The sequence below is a fragment of the Harmonia axyridis genome, chromosome 2, assembly GCF_914767665.1.
Source record: "Harmonia axyridis chromosome 2, icHarAxyr1.1, whole genome shotgun sequence".
Classification (NCBI taxonomy): domain Eukaryota; kingdom Metazoa; phylum Arthropoda; class Insecta; order Coleoptera; family Coccinellidae; genus Harmonia; species Harmonia axyridis.
This window is the reverse complement of record NC_059502.1, coordinates 58,722,698-58,743,396: the sequence shown is the minus strand read 5'-3', so window position 1 is coordinate 58,743,396 and position 20,699 is coordinate 58,722,698. Positions and strand designations below refer to the sequence as shown.

Genomic DNA, 20,699 nt, shown 5'->3' with positions numbered 1-20,699 from the left:
ACATACTATCGTAATAGACATAATTACAAACCAAATATTTGAATGCAAAGTTCGAAAATATGAAGGTTTTGCTTCTCGAGACAGTAGCATACGATGTATAAGCCCAGTGAAAACACTGTATGCAACGCAGCCACTGCTCACCAGGTATGAAACGAAAAAAAACGTCATTGCAATAAATACAGGGGCAGTCATCGACATCTTCATTTTTATTGTTAATTTGAAACGTTTCAGTGTCGATTTCTTCTATGTCAACGACTTTTTTATTTTTAAACGGCCTTGTTTTTTTTACCTCAGGTTTTTTTTATTATTGAATAATGTTTCAGTAATTTCTAGTTACTTCTTCTTGGGTGGAATGGTCGCAGCAGATTTAGCCTTGGTTTTGTCAAAATAAGGCGCAAACGTGCATTTGCGAGCTTTTGTCTTTCTTATGCCTTGTCACTGAGGAAGTGGTGAAAGGATTCCATTAGGAAAATATATCGTATTTTTTACAAAGTAAATTCCAGGTTATATCCCGTATGGTACCTGCCAAATGGGTTCAAAACAACATGAAAATGAGCTCATTAGGACAACTTGAAAATCAATCAACAAAATTCCATATTATTTCCAAAAATATATTTTCTTGACATGTATCGGACAAAATGACATACCATGTCGTTTTGTCCATCAGGATAGTATGTCATTTTGTCTGATACATACTTTTTATGATATTGAAGCATAATTTAAAAAAAAACTAATATCCATCTTAAAACTTATACATATTATTACGTCATACCATTACCAACAAGAATACATTAAACAGCAAAGAATATCGTAATGACACTGTCCAGAAGCAATTCAGAAACCATGAAACCAAGTGAACAAAAATATTCAACCGACGCGACGTAAACACATTTGTAGCTATTGCACCTGTGAAACAGAGTGTAGGATGTAAATTTCTTCGCAGGATTGCCATCATCACTAGCAGAAACTGAATCACTGTGAAACCCCGAGCTATACGGCACCACTTTTGAAAAAATTTAAAAGTTCATTTTGTCCGCATTTCCCCAATACACAAAATGCACAGAACGTACGACAAACGAATATACTTTTAAGCTTTTCGGATTCTACAAAATCCAAATCTTAAACTTCGGAAATTCAAGAGAAATTATGATTTTTTTTACCCAGGATACAAAATTTTTTTATATTCAATTTCAGTATTCATCTTAACTGCGATATTATTACGCGGTGCATCATTTCATCCATATCATTTTATGCCTATAATAAAATTAATAACCCCATTATAATATCTCAACGATCGATCAAGGAATATTATGAACATGTTTCTTGGAATTTTTATTTGAAGAGAACCGATGAGATTTTTATTGCATATACGATGACAGAATAATCAAAACAATTCATATGGAACTGCATTATTATAATCTTATCGATATAGCAAGAATACGGACTCTTTATTATATTGATGATAATTCTTCAATGTTTCATTATATAAATAATGTGTTTGTGATTATCTTCGAATTCTGTATGCACATAAACAGTGGTCGTTTTGGAATGGGATGCTAATGTTCGAATTTATGTAGTTGTAAGTAATCCAAATTTCAAATGAGAACTAGTTTCGTTTGACAACATAAGACGTACCAAGCTAATAATGATATTTTCGAAGACACTGAAGCTCATTACGGAAATATATATCTTGAAAATTCTTCCATGAACGCCTTCAGCAAGCATTCATAAATAATTCCTAATATATGATTGCTCAGGTTCTTCGAGACATAATCCAAACAACGTACAAAGATAGCAAATAACTCCTTCGCTCATTGAAAAATATTCAAACGTTAGTACGAAGAATTGGTCGTGATAAGAGAATAAAGCATAAATCACGTATAGAGGATGTCATGTTGCCATGAATACGAAGAGGTGTAGGTATAAGTTAAAGTCAATGGTCATTTTCCTCATTAAATTTACTTTATGATTACCTATTACTTTGTTTCAATAGGGAAGTGAAAATTATGATAATTTGAATAATTGAACATCATAAACATATTATTGTCTTCGATCATGTTCAATAATAAAGACATGTTTTGTAACAGGTACGTATGAAATTAATTCCCAATTTCCAAACAAAACTAACGGGTGTTTTTTTCGAGGTATATAACTTTAAGTTGGCATTACTATTCAAGATGGCGACCGATTTAACAGCTGTCAAGTGACTTATTCTCAGTTTGGTTTGGCAATTCATCATGAATAGACTCACGCCTGAACAACGATTGCAAATAGTGCAATTTTATTTCGAAAATAATGGTTCTGTGCGAAAAACGTATCGCGCACTACGTCCATTTTATTTTGTTTAGCGATGAAGCGCACTTCTGGTTGAATGGCTACGTCAACAAACAAAACTGCCGCATTTGGAGTGAAGCTAATCCTCAAGTGTATGTCGAAACACCGTTACATCCAGAAAAACTGACTCTTTGGTGCGCTTTATGGGCTTGTGGAATCATTGGTCCGCACTTCTTCAAAAACGATGATGGCCAGAACGTTACAGTCAATGGTAATCGGTATAGAGCCATGATTACTAACTTTTTCATTCCTGAATTGAACAACCATGATGTCCAGGAGCTGTGGTTCCAACAAAACGGCGCAACATGTCACACAGCTCGTGCCACAATCGATTCATTGAAAGACACGTTTGGTGACCGCCTAATTTCACGTTTTGGACCTTTGAATTGGCCTCCAAGATCTTGTGATTCAACACCACTAGACTACTTTCTGTGAGGCTATGTAAAGTCATTGGTCCATGCGGATAAGCCACAAACCCTTGACCATTTGGAAGACAACATTCGCCGTGTTATTGCCAATATACGACCACATATGTTGGAAAAAGTCATCGAAAATTGGTCGTCCAGATTGGACTACATCCGAGCCAGCCGTGGCGGTCATATGCCAGAAATCATATTTAAAATGTAATGCCACAAGATTATCTTGCGGATAAATAAAATTTATGTCAATTGTTGTTTTATTGCAATTTAAAGTTCTATAGTTCTAAAAAAAACACCCTTTACTTGACATTTTACTAATTTATTGAAGTCAATTAATGATATTATAGTGTAAGAATAGCGGTAAATTGGATAAAGAATACGGAATTTTGAGTGCATCACAAGATACATATTTATGTATCTTGTGATACATAAATCATAAACATAAAGCACACCTATTGAAGTCATAGCAACCTTTTTATTTAAAAAGGTTGCTATGACTTCAATAGGTGTGCTTTTTCTTTATAATTGTGAGATTTGATTGTTTATCAAAAACAATAATGAACGCACTTTTAGAATTGTTGGAGAGAAACATAAAAATGAGAATTTCAGTGAAAATCCCATGAGATTTACTTCATAACGTATTTAATCCAAGAACAGAGGCAAGTACTGACATTTTGATAATCACTGAAAACTATACTGGGTGTTCAAAATGAGACGATTCAATGATGACTTATTCAAACGTTGATATTGGACCTATTTCTTACGACACACCCTTTGGCCTATAGGTATGTTATTTTCTCATTTGAAATTTTCGAAGATGATTGAATTTGCTACCCAAGAAAACATAAAATAAAGAGTGTGTCATATGGAATATGCCCGATAATAACGTTTGAATAAGTCGTTAATAAATCGTCTCATTTCGAATACTGGCAGAGTTCTGAAAAGTCAGGATTTACCTTCATTCTTTTAGGGTTCACTTCCAAAATCTTATTTAGATAAATTCATTCATTTCGTTAAAAAACTTGTTTGGCCATTTACACTTTTTTGGTACACACTGTTCATTTCCAAACAATTTAAGAATGTACCTCTAATAGATCCTAATGATAGTGTGACGAAAAAAATTCAAAAATTTCAGCGTAATAGAGCGTCGCCTCGATGGTAGACCACCCTGTATAATAGAAAATAATGAACCATAATTTCAAATTTGCGGTGTGTCTCTGGGGGATTTCTTATTCGGAAAATTAACCCTAACTCTCGAATCCGTTGCAATTTTACCAGCATTCTGTAGTTGCCTACAGGTACATCTCGGAGCCGGTGAATTTCAAAGCACCAATTTACCATTCTCAGTTAGTCAGAAGCCGGAATTCTTGTTTGAAGGTTATTGCCGCTAGCAAATCTGTGAACTATTATTAATGATCTACAAAAGAACAGTTCATCAATGAAATTAAGAGGTTCATTATTCGCAGCAGAATCTCCAATGAATAACGTTGAATCAACCTGCGATTATTAATTAAAACTTATGATAATGACAGGAATAGAATTATCATTGAGGTTGAATTATGAATGAAAACTGTTGGACAAAGACGAATATTAATTAATTTTAATTTCAGATGATTTCGAACAGTACTAACAGTAGTATTATATCATTATTATTACTTCAGATAGGTGTTATTATATCAATCATACTGAAATTCACGGACTTTAAGTTGTGGTCTTTCAGGTATTTCACTGAACGTATCGCTCTTGACTGTATTGGGCATTTTCTGAGGAATTCTGAGAAATCTGTGTCTAAAATTATATACCTATCTATATTTGTCGGCTTTTTCTTCGTCATTTATCAAGGTTCTGAATGAAATAATGGGTAAATATTGTCAGAATATCTGACCAGAAAGCCCTCAACCGTGCATAAAAAACAGTTACCTACAATAACAGTCAAATTTTTGAAGTTATTCATCTACTTCAATTCAATAATTTATACTCTATTTAAATTTGAGGAAATGCAGAATGTTATAGCAATAGAGGAGTATCAGCAATCTATGGTTCCATCAGCTGTTGGGGGTACATGTAACAAGAAATAAAGCATACGCATACATTGGACATGTTACACTGGTTTGAACCAAGGTTTGAACTAGTAGTCACAAATATTAAATAATCTGAATCCTCTTATAGGCATGTAAAGCGTCGAATGTCACTCTAGCAGCTGTGCAGTGATGTAAGCCTACAACTTACACTGCTCTAATAATTCCATATTTTACTGAGCATTTTATACCGATATGTATACATCTCCAAAGAACTTAGGGCCAGTTGCACCATTTGCCTAAACATTTATTAAAAATTTAAACGTTGATTACTCTATGATTTCTCAAGAGAAATCAGAAATAAATTCGATGGTGAGGAATATCAGTCACAAGGAACAGTTGTATACAATTTATTCAATGGCAACGTTTCTGAGCATTTAGCTCCTTCATCAGGCTAAAAACAAAAACCAATTTATAAACAACGGCATGGATCATACAATTGGTGTAGCAATAAAGATAAAAAATACATAAAATGACGTCGCTATACAATAATAAATATGAAATATAAACTAGATGACAAATTTTTTTTTTTTTTATATTTCATATTTATTATTGTATAGCGACATCATTTTATGTATTTTTTATCTTTATTGCTACACCAATTGTATGATCCATGCTGTTGTTTATAAATTGGTTTTTGTTTTTAGCCTGATGAAGGAGCTAAATGCTCAGAAACGTTGCCATTGAATAAATTGTATACAACTGTTCCTTGTGACTGATATTCCTCACCATCGAATTAAATCTTCGGAACGATAATTTTATCTCAAATCAGAAATGAATCAATGTTTAAATTTTAATCAATGTTTAGGTAAATGGTGCAACTGGCCCTAAGTTCTTTGGAGATGTATACATATCGGTATAAAATGTTGCAGTTGCACCATTTGCCTAAACATTGATCAAAAATTTAAACGTTGATTACTCTATGATTTCTCAAGAGAAATCAGAAATTGATCAATGTTTAGGTAAATGGTGCAACTGGCCCTTAATCACCCTAAGTAAGAACATGATCTTTTAGAAGTGATCACTTATCAGAATTCCACAGAATTTGTAAACATATTGAACTATTTTGATTTTCATTTCCATTAATATTGTCATTTTCTATTACCTATGGGTTTGATGAAACTTAGAAAATACCTATCTAGTGAAAAATGTGCACTAATTTGCGACAAACCTAGATTAATAGACTTTTATTCATGTTGGATTACAGTAGAAGTTAATACTAAAAGGAAATCATTGTTTACTCCTAGGATGAGGATTATAGCCGATCAATTCGAAATCATCGAAGTTGAAATCATCTATAGTCTGTACCTTCCTCTTGATCTTGAGAGTAGGAAACGGCCTAGGTTCCTTCTGAATTTGCTCTTTCAATGCCTCCACATGATTGAAGTAAATGTGACAATCTCCCAAAGCATGAATTAATTCGCCTGGCTGAAGATCCGTAACATGTGCAATCATACAAGTCAAGAGAGCATAACTGGCTATATTAAATGGCACACCCAGTCCCATATCGGCAGATCTCTGATATAACATACAAGACAACTCACCGTTACCTACGAAGAACTGAACTAAGCAATGGCATGGTGGTAATGCCATCTCCGGTATGTCCACAGGATTCCACGAACACATGATCATTCTTCGATCACATGGTTTAGTTTTTATCGTTTGTATAAGATGAGAGAGTTGATCTATTCCTTTGTTGGTATAATCTGCATTCATTCCTTTATATTCAGCCCCATAGTGGCGCCACTGAAACCCATAGATAGGTCCAAGATCGCCTTCTTCCCTATCTGATAATCCAGCAGCATCTAGAAACTCGCGCGTGCTATTAGCATCCCAAATATGGACGTTTTTTGAAGTGAGATGGATACAATTTGTACTTCCGCTAATAAACCAAAGCATCTCCTCTACCACTCCTCGCCAGAATACTCTTTTTGTGGTCATGAGCGGAAAGTGGTTCTTCAAACTGAATCTCATTTGCGAGCCGAAGAGAGAGAAGGTTCCCAAACCTGATCGATCAGATCTTTTAATTCCTTGTTTGAGTATTTTAGCGATCAGTTGTAGGTACTGGTACTCTTCATGTTGATTCTTATAATCTCCCTGGCATAGAGACAGCGTGCCGAGTTCTGAATTCAAAAGGTTCGCCTTGTCCAAGCTGATCTCGATCGTGAATGGGGTACTTTTGTTGTTCATTTCTAATTTTATTCGCGAAAAATACCATCGGAAAACAAGATATTTTTTTGGAGATGTCACAGAATTATGACATTAGAATGTCAAGGCATAGACAAGATTGCTAATTTGAACCATAAACAATTTATGCGGCATAGAAATATAACAATATTTAGTGAAATATATTCATCTGAAAAAGTGGAATTTTATTACAAATTCGGCAGTTTGCTAGGCTCCATACATATAACTTCTTGTACATTGAAAAATGACAAACTGAATCTGATTTTGAATAATACTTTCTGTTATGAATCATTCGATATTTTATCAAACAGCAATAAAGATTGCAATTGAAGACTCGATGTCTGTGATGGCATATGCATTCGAAATTAGTCATGACCAGTAATTTCTATTAGATGAATCATTGTCAGTTTTCTCCATAATCTTTCAGGGTACTTAATCTGATTGAATTGCTGAATCATTGAAATTTCTGATTGACAATAGGAAAATAAATTCTTTCCGAAAATTCCAGTGAAAATCTTCTGCTGTGGAATAATAAATCAAATAGATCTACTTAAGTATGTGTAACACGTTTTATTTAGTTATACGACAAGTACATTTCTTACAGAAGCTCATCACAATTCTTCTTGAATTCCATCAGGTCTAGACTAACGGTTTCATGTTTTTCACCCATGGGGAGTGTAGGAAATAGAATTGAACAGATTAAAACTTTATTCGTTTCAATAAATTGGTTTTTGTTGAGTTCATCTTGATCCTTATATAATGGACAAATTCAATACTTATAATGATATGCAACCCAACTTACACTGCACAAAAAAATTAACGCACATTCTGAAAATCTCAATTTTAATGAAAGTTGTTTCTGAACGAAACAAGACACATTAAATGGAAGAAAATTTCAGGATTTCACCGAATCTTATGTGAAAGAAGAGAAATAAACAATTTTCAAAATACTGTAATGCTGATAAGTGATTTGATACTTGGTATTTCCACCCCTTGCGTTAATTACAGCTCGGCAACGACAGTTCATACTCAAAATGAGTGATCTTAAAATGTTCTGATCTAATCCTTCCTAGATTTCTGTGAGTTGAATTCCTAAGTCATTAAGAGTAGATGGATGATTTTCTGAACTTCTCAGCCTTCTATTGAGGTTGTCCCAAACCTGCCCAATCCGATTGAGATCTGGACTTCTTGCTGGCCATTCCATTCGAGAGACTTCAACCTCTTCAAGGTACTCCTGAACGATTCGCGCACGATGGGGTCTGGCATTATCGTCCATAAAAATGAAATTTTCACCAATGTATGGGGCAAATGGCATTACATGCTCTTCAAGAATGTTTCTTATATACCTATCAGCATTCATAACTCCATTATCAACGACCACTAGGTCTGTGCGAGCAGTCAAAGATATTCCACTCCATACCATAATCGATCCTTACCCGAAACCAGTATTATTCAGGAAATTGCACTGAGCATATCTTTCATGTGGACGTCTGTATACAAGGGAACGTCGATCACAATGGTAGAGGCAGAATCTAGACTCATCTGTGAAGAGAACTCTTTCCCAATCAGCCTCTTCCCTATTGATATGCTCTCTCGCAAAATCCAAACGCGCCCTTCGATGGGTTGGGGTAAGAGCTGGGCCTCTTGCCGCGACAGGAGGCATTAAATCATATTCTCTGAGGTGATTTCTTATTGTCTGAGTGCTAATTTGCACCCCATGAGTTTGGCTCAAGCTGATTTTGAAGGAGGCGAGCGGTTGCAAACCGTTGTCTCAACGAAGAAACTCTCAAGTAACATTCTTGAATGGCAGTTGTTACCCGTAGTCTACCCTGTCCTGGTCTTCGGACATTCATACCTGTCTCCCTGAATCGCTGCAACATTCTGGACACACTTGTATGGGAAACTCCAAACCTTTCTGCAATTCTTGTGTATGTCCACCCTTCTTCTCGCAAAACTACCGCTTGGGCACATTCCTCTTGGGTTAAATTGCGTGTTTCATTGAGAACACCTTCAGTTGTAGAATAAATTTGAGATTTCCATAATGTGCGTTAATTTTTTTGCGCAGTGTATTTGCCTTACTTTTGACTGGACTGTTCTCTTGGCTTCCACCTATCATTAAATTGAGGATGAAATTCCTCCAACGATGTGAGATTACTCTCAAATTTCCTTTCGTAGGTATTTATTTTGTCTCCAATCTTGAACCCTGTAATGTATCTATCCTTTTTCTCTGCATTGTTTGAGCAGTGTTATGTCTAATAAATCATAGATTTCGTAGAATATAAGAAAGACAATAACTTCATATCAACATGCAAACTCGAAAGAAGCCTTAAATCTCAGATGTCGTACGTGATCTTGTTTCATATTTTACCTTGGCCATTGTGTTGTGAGTCACCACAATCATTGATTTATTATGTGCCTTTGGAGCGGTATGTAACTTTGTAGTGGGAAAGTATCCTGTGACTCCGTGCGACAAGTTTTTCCCTTTTTCTGGTGTTCTGATTTTCTTCTCGGCATGTCGAGTTCAATTTGGTTCTTGTTTCGCAAAATAACTTTGTGTAGAAAGATCAACAGGTATGGGGTTGATTGAAAGACCCATCAAAATAAAAAATTAAGAAAGCACTGACGTGAACTCAAGAGCTTTCGAGTACTCATTTATTTATGCGCCAATTAAGCCTTGGAAGGAGGACATATTTACGAAACCGAACCTACTCTAGACATTTCAAGTTTCTAGGTCTTTTTGTTCGAGAGGTATTGGACGGATTCGTCATCAGTAAGAAGAATCATATTGTTTGAGACTATACCAGGCTCAAAATTTGAAGGATCTATTCAGTGAATAAGTGCTGATAAATTAGCGTCAGAAATTATTAGGTATAGTAAAAAGATATCCATTATTTTCCCAATAGAAGGGTTTAGATGTCTGTATCTCGCGTTGTATGAGTCCAATCGGGTTCCACTAGATGACGTTAGAAAGATGATATTTCATACTACAAAAACTTTTGTGACAGTTTTGTGATTAGTTGACTCAGTTCCGTTTGAGTGCCCGTCAAAGATGGATACTAACAAACAGAAAATACGTTATATGTTACAGTTTTCCTTCGATAAAGGCGAAAATGAAAGCTAGGCGGCTGAAAATGTGAATAGTATTTATGGTCTTCATACTCTAACAGCCAATGACTTTCCAGTAATTTCGATGTCAAAGAACTGGAAGGCCAATTGTCGAAAATGTCCATAAAATTATAGATATTGTTGAGTCCGCCCATCATGTGAGCACTGATTCGATTGCCCAAGATCTAAAGATTGCACAAAAAACCGTTTGTAACCATTTGCATGAGGCTGGTATCAAGAAGAAGCTCGATGTATGGGTACCACACAAGTTAACGCAAAAAACCTCATGAACCGAATTTCCATCCGCAAATCGCAACAAAATCGACCCATTTTTGCAGTGGTTGGTGACTGGTGATGAAAAGTGGTTCACTCACGACAACGTCAAGCGAAAACGGCCGTGGTTGAAACGCAGTGAGCCAGCTGAAACGGTGGCCAAGCTAGGATTGATGACCAGGAAGGTTTTGCTGTATGTTTGGTGGGATTGGTAGGGAATTATCTACTATGAGCTGCTCCTTTACGGCACAACTGTTAACTCGGAACTGTAATGTCAACAACTGGACCGTCTGAAGGAAGCAATCGCCCAAAACCGGCCAGCTTTGGTCAATAGGAGAGGAATTGTGTTCCATCAGGACAACGCCAGGCCACAAACATCGACAGTGACTCGCCAGAAGCTCCATGAGCTTGGTTGGGAGATTCTTATGCATCCACCTTATAGTCATAGAACCTGGCACCAAGTAATTACCATCAGTTCCTGTCTATGGCGGACTTTGCTGGTGAAAAATTCGCTCCAACAGAGGCTTGTGAAAATTGAATGTCTCAATTTTTTGCCAATAGGGACGAGGTCTTTTATGAGAGAGGCATAATGATATTACCTTGAAAATGGCAACAAGTTATCGAACAGAACATATTTGACCTGAATCGGATCATTCTAACTATAATGGTAATCAATGCTTTGTTTTTCATTCGAAAATAATGGATTTCTTTTTACTACACGCTATAATTTAGCAGGAACTTTGTAGACGATATGTAAAGGCTTTATCAGACAGAAAGCGTGGCGTGGCTTGGCATTATGATAGCATGCTCTTGGTGTGCGAATTACTATGGCAATAAATGGAAGACGCCAAACTGTTGGCGTCCAGCCAAGCTTGTCGTGGTGGAACACGCTAGCCAGTTGACTTGATGACAAACATAAAGCACAACTTGAAGGGACTTGATCACGCCATACAATTCTAAAATGTATATGTTTTTTACAGGTAGTGGATTGTGTGAAGCGAGTCCGACAAAATTGATGTAAAAAACATGTATTTTTTATGATGCAATTCATGAAGAAGATAACAATATTGGTCTGAAGGCAGCCTTATTGGACACTATGGGCAAAGAAGTTTGTAATTCGTTCATGATTGACGTTCCTCATCCCCACCAAGCATGGCTTGGTGTCATCAACACAACCCCGCGTCCACTAAGGTGAAGTGCTCGACCATCACATCGTGCTATTGACCACGATAACATCACATCCCATCAAAAGCAAGGCATTAATTTGTGGTAGAAATTAATTTTACAAAATGGAGGTCTCAAATGAACATAGCTTATATCCAGATTACTGTCATTATGTAAATTAAGATTAATTATTAACTTACTCTAATGGAGTGAATGAATTGATTATTTTCTTATAGTCATCAAAGAATGAAACTCCAAATAAAATGTGTTCTTATCTGAACTGCTCCATATATGAACAAAAGCTGTCTTGTATAAAAATATAGTCATATTCAGATTGCATTATATTAGAGAATTCGGATTATGAATTAAACAATCATTAACACATTTCAATATGAATACTTGTTCCGGAAGATAACCCTTTCACATATGAACCCTTTACAGAGCTTTACAGAGGCTGCTCTGTTGTCTGAATATGAAATTCGAGCAGTCCATCCAAGATGCATGAAAATAATAAGAGGAAGACAAAATGTATTCCGGAGTAGGAGATGCAATTTCCGCTAATGAAAATGCCGATAACCAGAAGCTAACTCAATTTCGCAATATAGAGTAGACCTAGTAATCTAATTAAAGTAGAAATAACAGCTTATCTGAATGCCAAGTTCATAAGAATTTCATTAGAAACTTCATCTTATCTGAATGTAAAGTTCACGCGAATTTTAAATAAATAAATATTCCAAACAGAATGAAATTATACAAATAATCAGAGTGCAATATTATTCTACACTACTCAATAGTTAACAACAAAATCTATTATGTAAATGTTATGAGGGGGTTTAGCTGTTGACTATATGTACAATTATTATTAGTACAAGCATATTACCGTATTATTTGATAACTGATTTATTATAGTACTTTAATAACTCTGGATGAACAATAAATAAGTAAAATTATTCCATTAAAAACTTATATGAATTATGAAATAGTATTTTACACAGAAATTCAAATTAGAAACATGAAATGATTTTCTTAAATTTTCATATAAATGAGCTTCAATTGCTTTAAAATAAGATGTTATTAATTTGTACTTACGCATAGAAATAAATCACTTCGTAAATTATGAATTCGGAACTTTACTGTCTTCTCTTATTCCAAATCTTAGTCAAGTACCAGATGAAGAATTTGTCTTACCTGGAAATTAGAAATCAGTTAGTTGGTATAAGGATGTTTTTAACGAAATACTGAATATCAAAATTTTCATCTTTACATAGTTTCAATATTAAAGAAGTAATAATTTACATATCAATCGAAATAATAACCTACAATCTATATAAAAGAAATTTGGGTTGAATTTTTTCCGTTCATGCCAAATACACTTTTAATTTCTCTTCATTACAGTTACATATTTGGAAGAATTTCCTTGCTTAGCTTTCAAAATTCGTATATTCTTGAGGTAAAAATACCATATACGAACTGTGTGTGCCTAATTGAACTTGTGCGTTAACATCTTCAGTTTGACTTGCACAAACTTCAAGTTTGCAAAAATGGTTTGAGCTTGTAAACCGGCTTCAATGGAATAATCTGGTATAAATAGAGAAAAAATCGTGGTGAGTGAAGTAGATATATCTCTTGTTTCATATGAAACTTGTTTTAGCCTCAATTTATGTGAAATATATTGCCTTTTTTGTACATCATCTGTTTCGCTTTGATAATATTCTTCAAAAACAATGAGGTATTGATGGAAATACAAAATAATATTATGTTCTCTAATATTTACCGTAAATAGGATTTATTCTTGTTCAGTTCTATAACTCGAGTGTGAACCTATACCTACATACCGGTGTGAAAACAGCCGAATTCGACCTTGAATTATTTGTATTTGTACGCCACTGTACAATTGAGCGATAAACGGCCGAAACAAAATATAACAGCGTCTGAGCAATTGAATATAAAAACTCAAATGAATAACGAGTGTTAGTGTATCCCAATCATATTTTGAGGAAGAACCAAGAGCTGTCATTGAATCAATTCGCTGAGAACTAAAGAAATGAATATCTAAAAAACTGTATATAGGATTGAATTAAGATTTTGAGAATGGAATAGCAAGCCATTGGAAAAAATCAGCATATTCATATTTTTATATATTTTGTTATACCTATACAAAGTATTTCAATTATAGGTGCTGAAATCTCTAGGACTCATATTTTTTCGAAAGATGTAGACATGTAATTATTTCCAAATCTCTCAAAATTTGTATTTTTGCGTTTTTTTCGAAAAAATTGGAGATATCTTTATGGAATGACACGAAGACACAGTTCCTTCTAGAACATATTCAAAATTCTTTAGAGCTTTCATACTTAATACAGAAGCGTAAATTATAGTGAAGACTTATAACTTTTGATCAAATAAATGTAAAAAGAGTTTTTCTGAACACACCGAAAATTGGCAGGCCTATCTTATAAGAATAATTTCTTACAACTTCATGCATTGTGATAGCAAGTAAAGAACAAACCTGGAAGAAGCCAAAGATGAAGCCTCAACAAAAAAATTTCGATTTGCATCTTATATTTCAGAGCTTCGTATAAATAATATCTGCGAGAAACATCGGCATTCATGAATAAAACATGAAATTCAGAACTAGTTTGTATTGTTGAGGATGATGCGATTTAAGATTTATGACGTTGCTCTTAATTCCTTTCAAAGAGCTACGATTACTTCCATTCGTTCACTTTGCGTTCGTTAATTTTTAATTACAAAGATTATATCAAATTTAAGACTAAAATTAATACAAGAAATTTCCAGTATGGTCAATTCTAACGAAACTTATAATTTTTTTCAAAATCCCTTAATATCACAACTTTTCTAGACATTATGTGAAAATAAATATTCTGATCTAGTCAATTAATTAGTAGGTAAATTATCAAGTTTTAGATTTCGAAGTATAAATTGAAAATTTCAAAACACATATCAAATTATTTTTGCTCGCTTATTCCATAGGAACGAAAATTATTTCCATATGATTCAAAAATACCTGTTATTTTCAAATATTGAATATTTCGGTTGAGTTCGTTAATAGGCAAAGTCAATTCTTTGGTTCCGGAGTTATACCAATATAACATTTTGTGAATGATTCTAGACCGACAGTAGAATGAAAACAAAATATTCGTTTGACCTCTTATCAATGCACCAGAGCAGAATAACATCAATCAAATATAAATAGATTGTAAATCCAAAATATAATAATTGCATCAATAAATCTGAACTAACAGATAGAAAGTCATCGCGTTTCATTATGACATCGAAGTAGGCTATGATGTTACGACATCTCCATGTAAAGGAAAGAGATAAGTCATACCATTCCGAATTAGATGCAACATGGGATTCGTTGAATATCAAGCAGATCATTGTATCTAAACTAAACGTTACTCACGTTTGGTGAAATGATTCTGAAGACAATCCAATTATAGGATTGTATAAAGAATAGAAATCTATTCTTTATACAATATGCTTATAGAAATACCAACATCTCATTGCTAACCTTTGGTTTGTGAAAACCAACTTGAATTGTCACAGATATCAGTTTAAAAAGCATACATACCTACTTAGTATTGTTTGAATTTTAATTTTTCCAAAGTATGTATTTTGCTACATGAGAATTAGAGGTTGTCCTATAAAAAAAGCACTTTTCTTAGCTTTTTATCGAGGAAAACTGTTTCTACTTAACCAATATGGGCCCCGGTAGTGATGGTGATAGTGACTGGTTTTCAAAAACTCACTAGCTAGTGTTGATGATAACCAATGCTTAGAACACAAATTTTCAATTTCAATAATAAAATATTTTTCTTTTCCTCCATAACAAATATATAAAAACATTGCTGATTCATATTTCAAACTCTTTGTCTAAGCCCTAAATGAATGTACCGCAACTTCTTCACTTGAGAAGAGGTTTGAGTAGGTACAACGAGGGATCAAACCAGAAGTTGTTAAAATTCTTCCGGGTTCATATTATATTCCTCACGATAATCACCGATAAATAGTAACAACTTATTCCTGTTGTAAGTTCAGACTGACAATCTGAATTTTATTACTCACGATCTATCTCAAGGTGAAATTATATCGATTCCAAGCTTTGAACTTCAATGACCGGTAACGTACAGAATTTTTGTACCGAAATAAATTCACTCAGTCAGATACAAAAGCAGAATGTTCAACCTCAAATTTTCCATTAAATGAATTGTTATAAGTAAATTTACTTTTGTTGCAGGTCAATCGTGGATGGGAATACTAGGTATCAAAAGTGTTAGAATAATTATTTCTCTAATTCTGTGGCAAATCCGTTCTGCCATAATTCGTAGAACACAGTTCTGCCAACTAATATTTTTCAATGAAAAAATACACTAAACGATATTCATGGAAATATTCAACAAATCCTCAAGTCATTCAATAGAAAATTTTCTAAGAAAGTGTAGAATGTGCATTAAGGCTGAAGGTGGCCACTTTGAAAACCTACTGTAACTTTTATAAATAAATTTCTTTTTATTTACATTATGATGTGTGATTTATTGCTATACCTTTTTCTGTTTTTATCTAAAACTTTTCTTGACCAACATCAAAAGCTAATTTTCTTTATTTTTCAGCATTTTCTACCATAACTTGATCAGAAAAATCTAAAAAATGGCAAAAAATAATTTTTGAGTAAATGTCTAGTTCTTTAATTTTTTCCACCTCGATAACTTTGAAGGATAATTCTAGCAAAAGTAGACTGTCAAGTACCATTTTTTATTTATGATTCTGAAAGCTGGCCGTTGAACGCAGTTTTTAAGCCTTCTAAGAAACCGTTAATAAGCCTTTTCACATTTTTAATTTCGATTCGAAAATTTAGATCATAATACAATTCACGTAACTTTTTAACATTTTCATATTTTTAATCAAAGTTACGAAGCTGGTTATTTTATGTATAAAAGTACAGTTTATGGAGATTGAGTTATGATATAAAAAAAATTTTACAGAAAAGTCTTGTACTCTTTTTTATATAAATAAAATAAAACGAAGTAATTTCCACTATGTTATTTAATTGTTAGCAACAATTGTTTCGCCACACTGTGGCTTCATCAGGCTACATTTCTGAACTGATAAGAGTACAAAGGTTTTCGGAATCTTATATAGGAACAAAATTGGCACAAAAATATTCGAAAGGGTATAAATTACAAAGTTATATTGGACCATTTACAGCCTGGGATTTCCAAACTATCGGAAGAAATTCAATAAAGGGGATGAGTTTACATCCGTTTGTTCGTTCAACAGAATATTTTGGGTATTATACCTGTTTATTTCTAGGGATTCTAAGAGTGTTAGTCTTAAGCTCTTGTTTTCTAAATGAAGAATTTTAAAGTTGTTATTGAAGGTATGGTCCCATTCTTTTAAGTGATTCGCGTAGGTTGAAAACGAACTATCAGATGTATAACTCTTTTGGTGTTCCTTTATCCTTTTATTGAAAGATCTTCCTGTTTGTCCAATATAAACCTTAGGGCAATCATTACAGGTTAACTTGTAGACACCGGATTTACTTTCTTTATCTGTTTTGTCTTTATTGTTTTTAATGAACATCTCTAAGTTGTTACTTGTTTTGAAGGATATTGTGTAATTGAATTTTGTTTTCAAGTATTTAGCAATCTTTTCAGAAATATTATTAACATAAGTTAACGAAAAAAATTTAGTATCAATACCATAATTTACCTTAGGGTATGTTAGACTCAAAGCTTGCTTTCTTTGTTTATTCCTCAAAATTTGATCAATAACATGTGGACTGTAACCGTTATTCACAGCTATTTGTTTAATTAAATTTAATTCTTTGCAAAAATTAGCATGATTCATAGGTATATTGATTAATCTATGGATCATACAATTGTATGCAGCCATTTTTTGGTTTAACGGGTGGTTAGAAGTAGCATGGATGGTAGTATCAGTATGTGTAGGTTTTCTAAAAATACTGAAACTATGATAGTTATTATTTCTGGTAATTGTTAAATCAAGAAAGTTGAGAGAATTGTTATGTTCAATTTCAGAAGTGAATTTGATACTTGGGTGAATGTTATTGATAAATTCTGTGAACAAAGAAAGTTGTCTATTTGTACCTTTGAAGCAACATATAATATCGTCTACATATCTAAACCAATAAAGGAAATATTTTGTGTTATTGTTAGAGTGAATTTTGTTTTCTAATTTATTCATGAATATTTCTGCTAGGATTGGACTTAAATAATAATTAATAACAATTATACAAAAAGAAACAAAATTTAATTCTGTATACTCGATAAGAAATAGTTTAGAACTGATTGAGAAAATAAAACATATTTATTTGCCTAACAAATCTAAATTTGTTTCTTTCGATGTACAGAACTTATTTCCTAGCATTCCCCCAGCAGAAACTATTAAAATAATAAAAGAATTACTTGTTACCAATAACACAAATCCGATTATAATGAATGACATTTTAAATTGCTTAGAAATATGCCTCAGTCAAAATTACTTTCAATTTAATGAAACCATTTATAAGTCTGATGAAGGTTTGATTATGGGTAACCCTTTAAGTCCAATCCTAGCAGAAATATTCATGAATAAATTAGAAAACAAAATTCACTCTAACAATAACACAAAATATTTCTTTTATTGGTTTAGATATGTAGACGATATTATATGTTGCTTCAAAGGTACAAATAGACAACTTTCTTTGTTCACAGAATTTATCAATAACATTCACCCAAGTATCAAATTCACTTCTGAAATTGAACATAACAATTCTCTCAACTTTCTTGATTTAACAATTACCAGAAATAATAACTATCATAGTTTCAGTATTTTTAGAAAACCTACACATACTGATACTACCATCCATGCTACTTCTAACCACCCGTTAAACCAAAAAATGGCTGCATACAATTGTATGATCCATAGATTAATCAATATACCTATGAATCATGCTAATTTTTGCAAAGAATTAAATTTAATTAAACAAATAGCTGTGAATAACGGTTACAGTCCACATGTTATTGATCAAATTTTGAGGAATAAACAAAGAAAGCAAGCTTTGAGTCTAACATACCCTAAGGTAAATTATGGTATTGATACTAAATTTTTTTCGTTAACTTATGTTAATAATATTTCTGAAAAGATTGCTAAATACTTGAAAACAAAATTCAATTACACAATATCCTTCAAAACAAGTAACAACTTAGAGATGTTCATTAAAAACAATAAAGACAAAACAGATAAAGAAAGTAAATCCGGTGTCTACAAGTTAACCTGTAATGATTGCCCTAAGGTTTATATTGGACAAACAGGAAGATCTTTCAATAAAAGGATAAAGGAACACCAAAAGAGTTATACATCTGATAGTTCGTTTTCAACCTACGCGAATCACTTAAAAGAATGGGACCATACCTTCAATAACAACTTTAAAATTCTTCATTTAGAAAACAAGAGCTTAAGACTAACACTCTTAGAATCCCTAGAAATAAACAGGTATAATACCCAAAATATTCTGTTGAACGAACAAACGGATGTAAACTCATCCCCTTTATTGAATTTCTTCCGATAGTTTGGAAATCCCAGGCTGTAAATGGTCCAATATAACTTTGTAATTTATACCCTTTCGAATATTTTTGTGCCAATTTTGTTCCTATATAAGATTCCGAAAACCTTTGTACTCTTATCAGTTCAGAAATGTAGCCTGATGAAGCCACAGTGTGGCGAAACAATTGTTGCTAACAATTAAATAACATAGTGGAAATTACTTCGTTTTATTTTATTTATAATGAATTTCCGCCAAGTAAGGACCGAATCCATCAAATATTCTTTTTTATATCTCTTTTATGATGGTCAAGTCGAAAATTCTCAAAGTTCATAAAAAAATTCATAACTCGAGAACCGTGAAAATCGCATAACATACATGGGGGTGATTCGAATAGCCTATGACAAGAGGGACCTGTTTTTTTCTTATTGACGTCAATCTCTTGGCCACCCTGTATAATAATTTGAGAACTCTCATAAATGAATATACTGAATGAAACCCACATTGGTATATGGGTTGATGTATCTTAAAAAGTAGAGCTGATAGAGAAAAACGGATTGCATCATCATTTAGATTTAAATTTTACAAATATATTTAAAATCAGCTCTAAAATCCCAGGCCTGTGTAACAATTAATGAACAACTCCCTTTTCGTGCAACTTCGATGATTCAATTGCTGTTTAAATTTGGACCGGTTCCATATGGGTTTTCATGTGTTGTACTAAAATACAAAATCAATCAGCGGACGCCAACGAAGGCGTCTAAGCCGCGTTCTCGAACCGAAATTAACCTAGTCGCAGACTGAAAAAAAGGAACAAAACGTTTCGACTGGCATTTCAATGTCACGTACCCAAGACTCGCCCAGCCTGCTCGAGGTTGCAACATTACGAACCAGAACAGAGGAGAGCTACCCATCTGGCCGAATCTCGTAACTCGCAATGTCGATTACAAAACGTTCTCACGAAATGAAATAAATTCCATTCTAGGTTATACGCAATGACAGTTGCTCCTGGTTTTGTTGTCTGCCCTTTTCTGGAATTTGATTAAATATTCCACACGGCGTGAACTCCCTGGAGACGCACTATCGAAAAAGGTTGGAGCTGCGCCCGTCTTTTCGTCGACGCGACAACGAAAAATCGCGGTCTCAGAAATACAGTCTTGTGGATTTCTACAACGTCGTTAGCTAAATCTGCGGACTGACGGAAGGATTTCCAAACGTATAAAAGTAATCCTGATCGTTTCGGTGGTATTAAATATAGACTTAATTCGACTAGAGATCCAATTTTCTTTTTCGATATCCTTCCTGAATTTTTTGTTTGATTTTGTTCTTCCAGATATACAAAATTTCAACTCGATATTCTGCTTGAAAATATTGTTTCTGATTGTAGTGACTCTGTCTGCCCGAGAGGTGGCGTTATGGGCTTCACGCCACACTCTAGTGCGGCCCAGATGTTTTATTTTTATAGGGTCGCCGCATTGCGGTAGGGTCACCTTTCTGCGATGGAGTGGAAAGATGTAAAGGGTGTTTTTTTCGAGGTATATAACTTTGAGTTGGCATTACTGTTCAAGATGG

The 20,699-nt window shown here is 33.7% G+C and overlaps 2 protein-coding genes and 1 long non-coding RNA gene across 5 annotated transcripts in view; all 3 read right to left on the bottom strand.

Moving 5' to 3' along the window:
• The window catches only part of LOC123672532, a 70,695-nt gene extending 57,945 nt beyond the window's left edge, over nucleotides 1-12,750 (bottom strand). Inside the window, exon 1 of the long non-coding RNA XR_006746322.1 lies at nucleotides 12,650-12,750. This is a non-coding gene — a long non-coding RNA (uncharacterized LOC123672532). The remainder of the gene's footprint in view (nucleotides 1-12,649) is intronic.
• LOC123672530 (lachesin-like) overlaps nucleotides 1-20,699 on the bottom strand; it is a 143,450-nt gene that overhangs the window by 93,408 nt on the left and 29,343 nt on the right. The gene's annotated exons all lie outside the window — the stretch shown is intronic.
• Nucleotides 6,003-7,102, bottom strand: LOC123672531 (thymidylate synthase-like). Its single transcript, XM_045606662.1, has one exon. It carries the CDS (start codon nucleotides 7,019-7,021, stop codon nucleotides 6,062-6,064), a length of 960 nt encoding a protein of 319 aa, XP_045462618.1. The 5' UTR covers nucleotides 7,022-7,102; the 3' UTR covers nucleotides 6,003-6,061.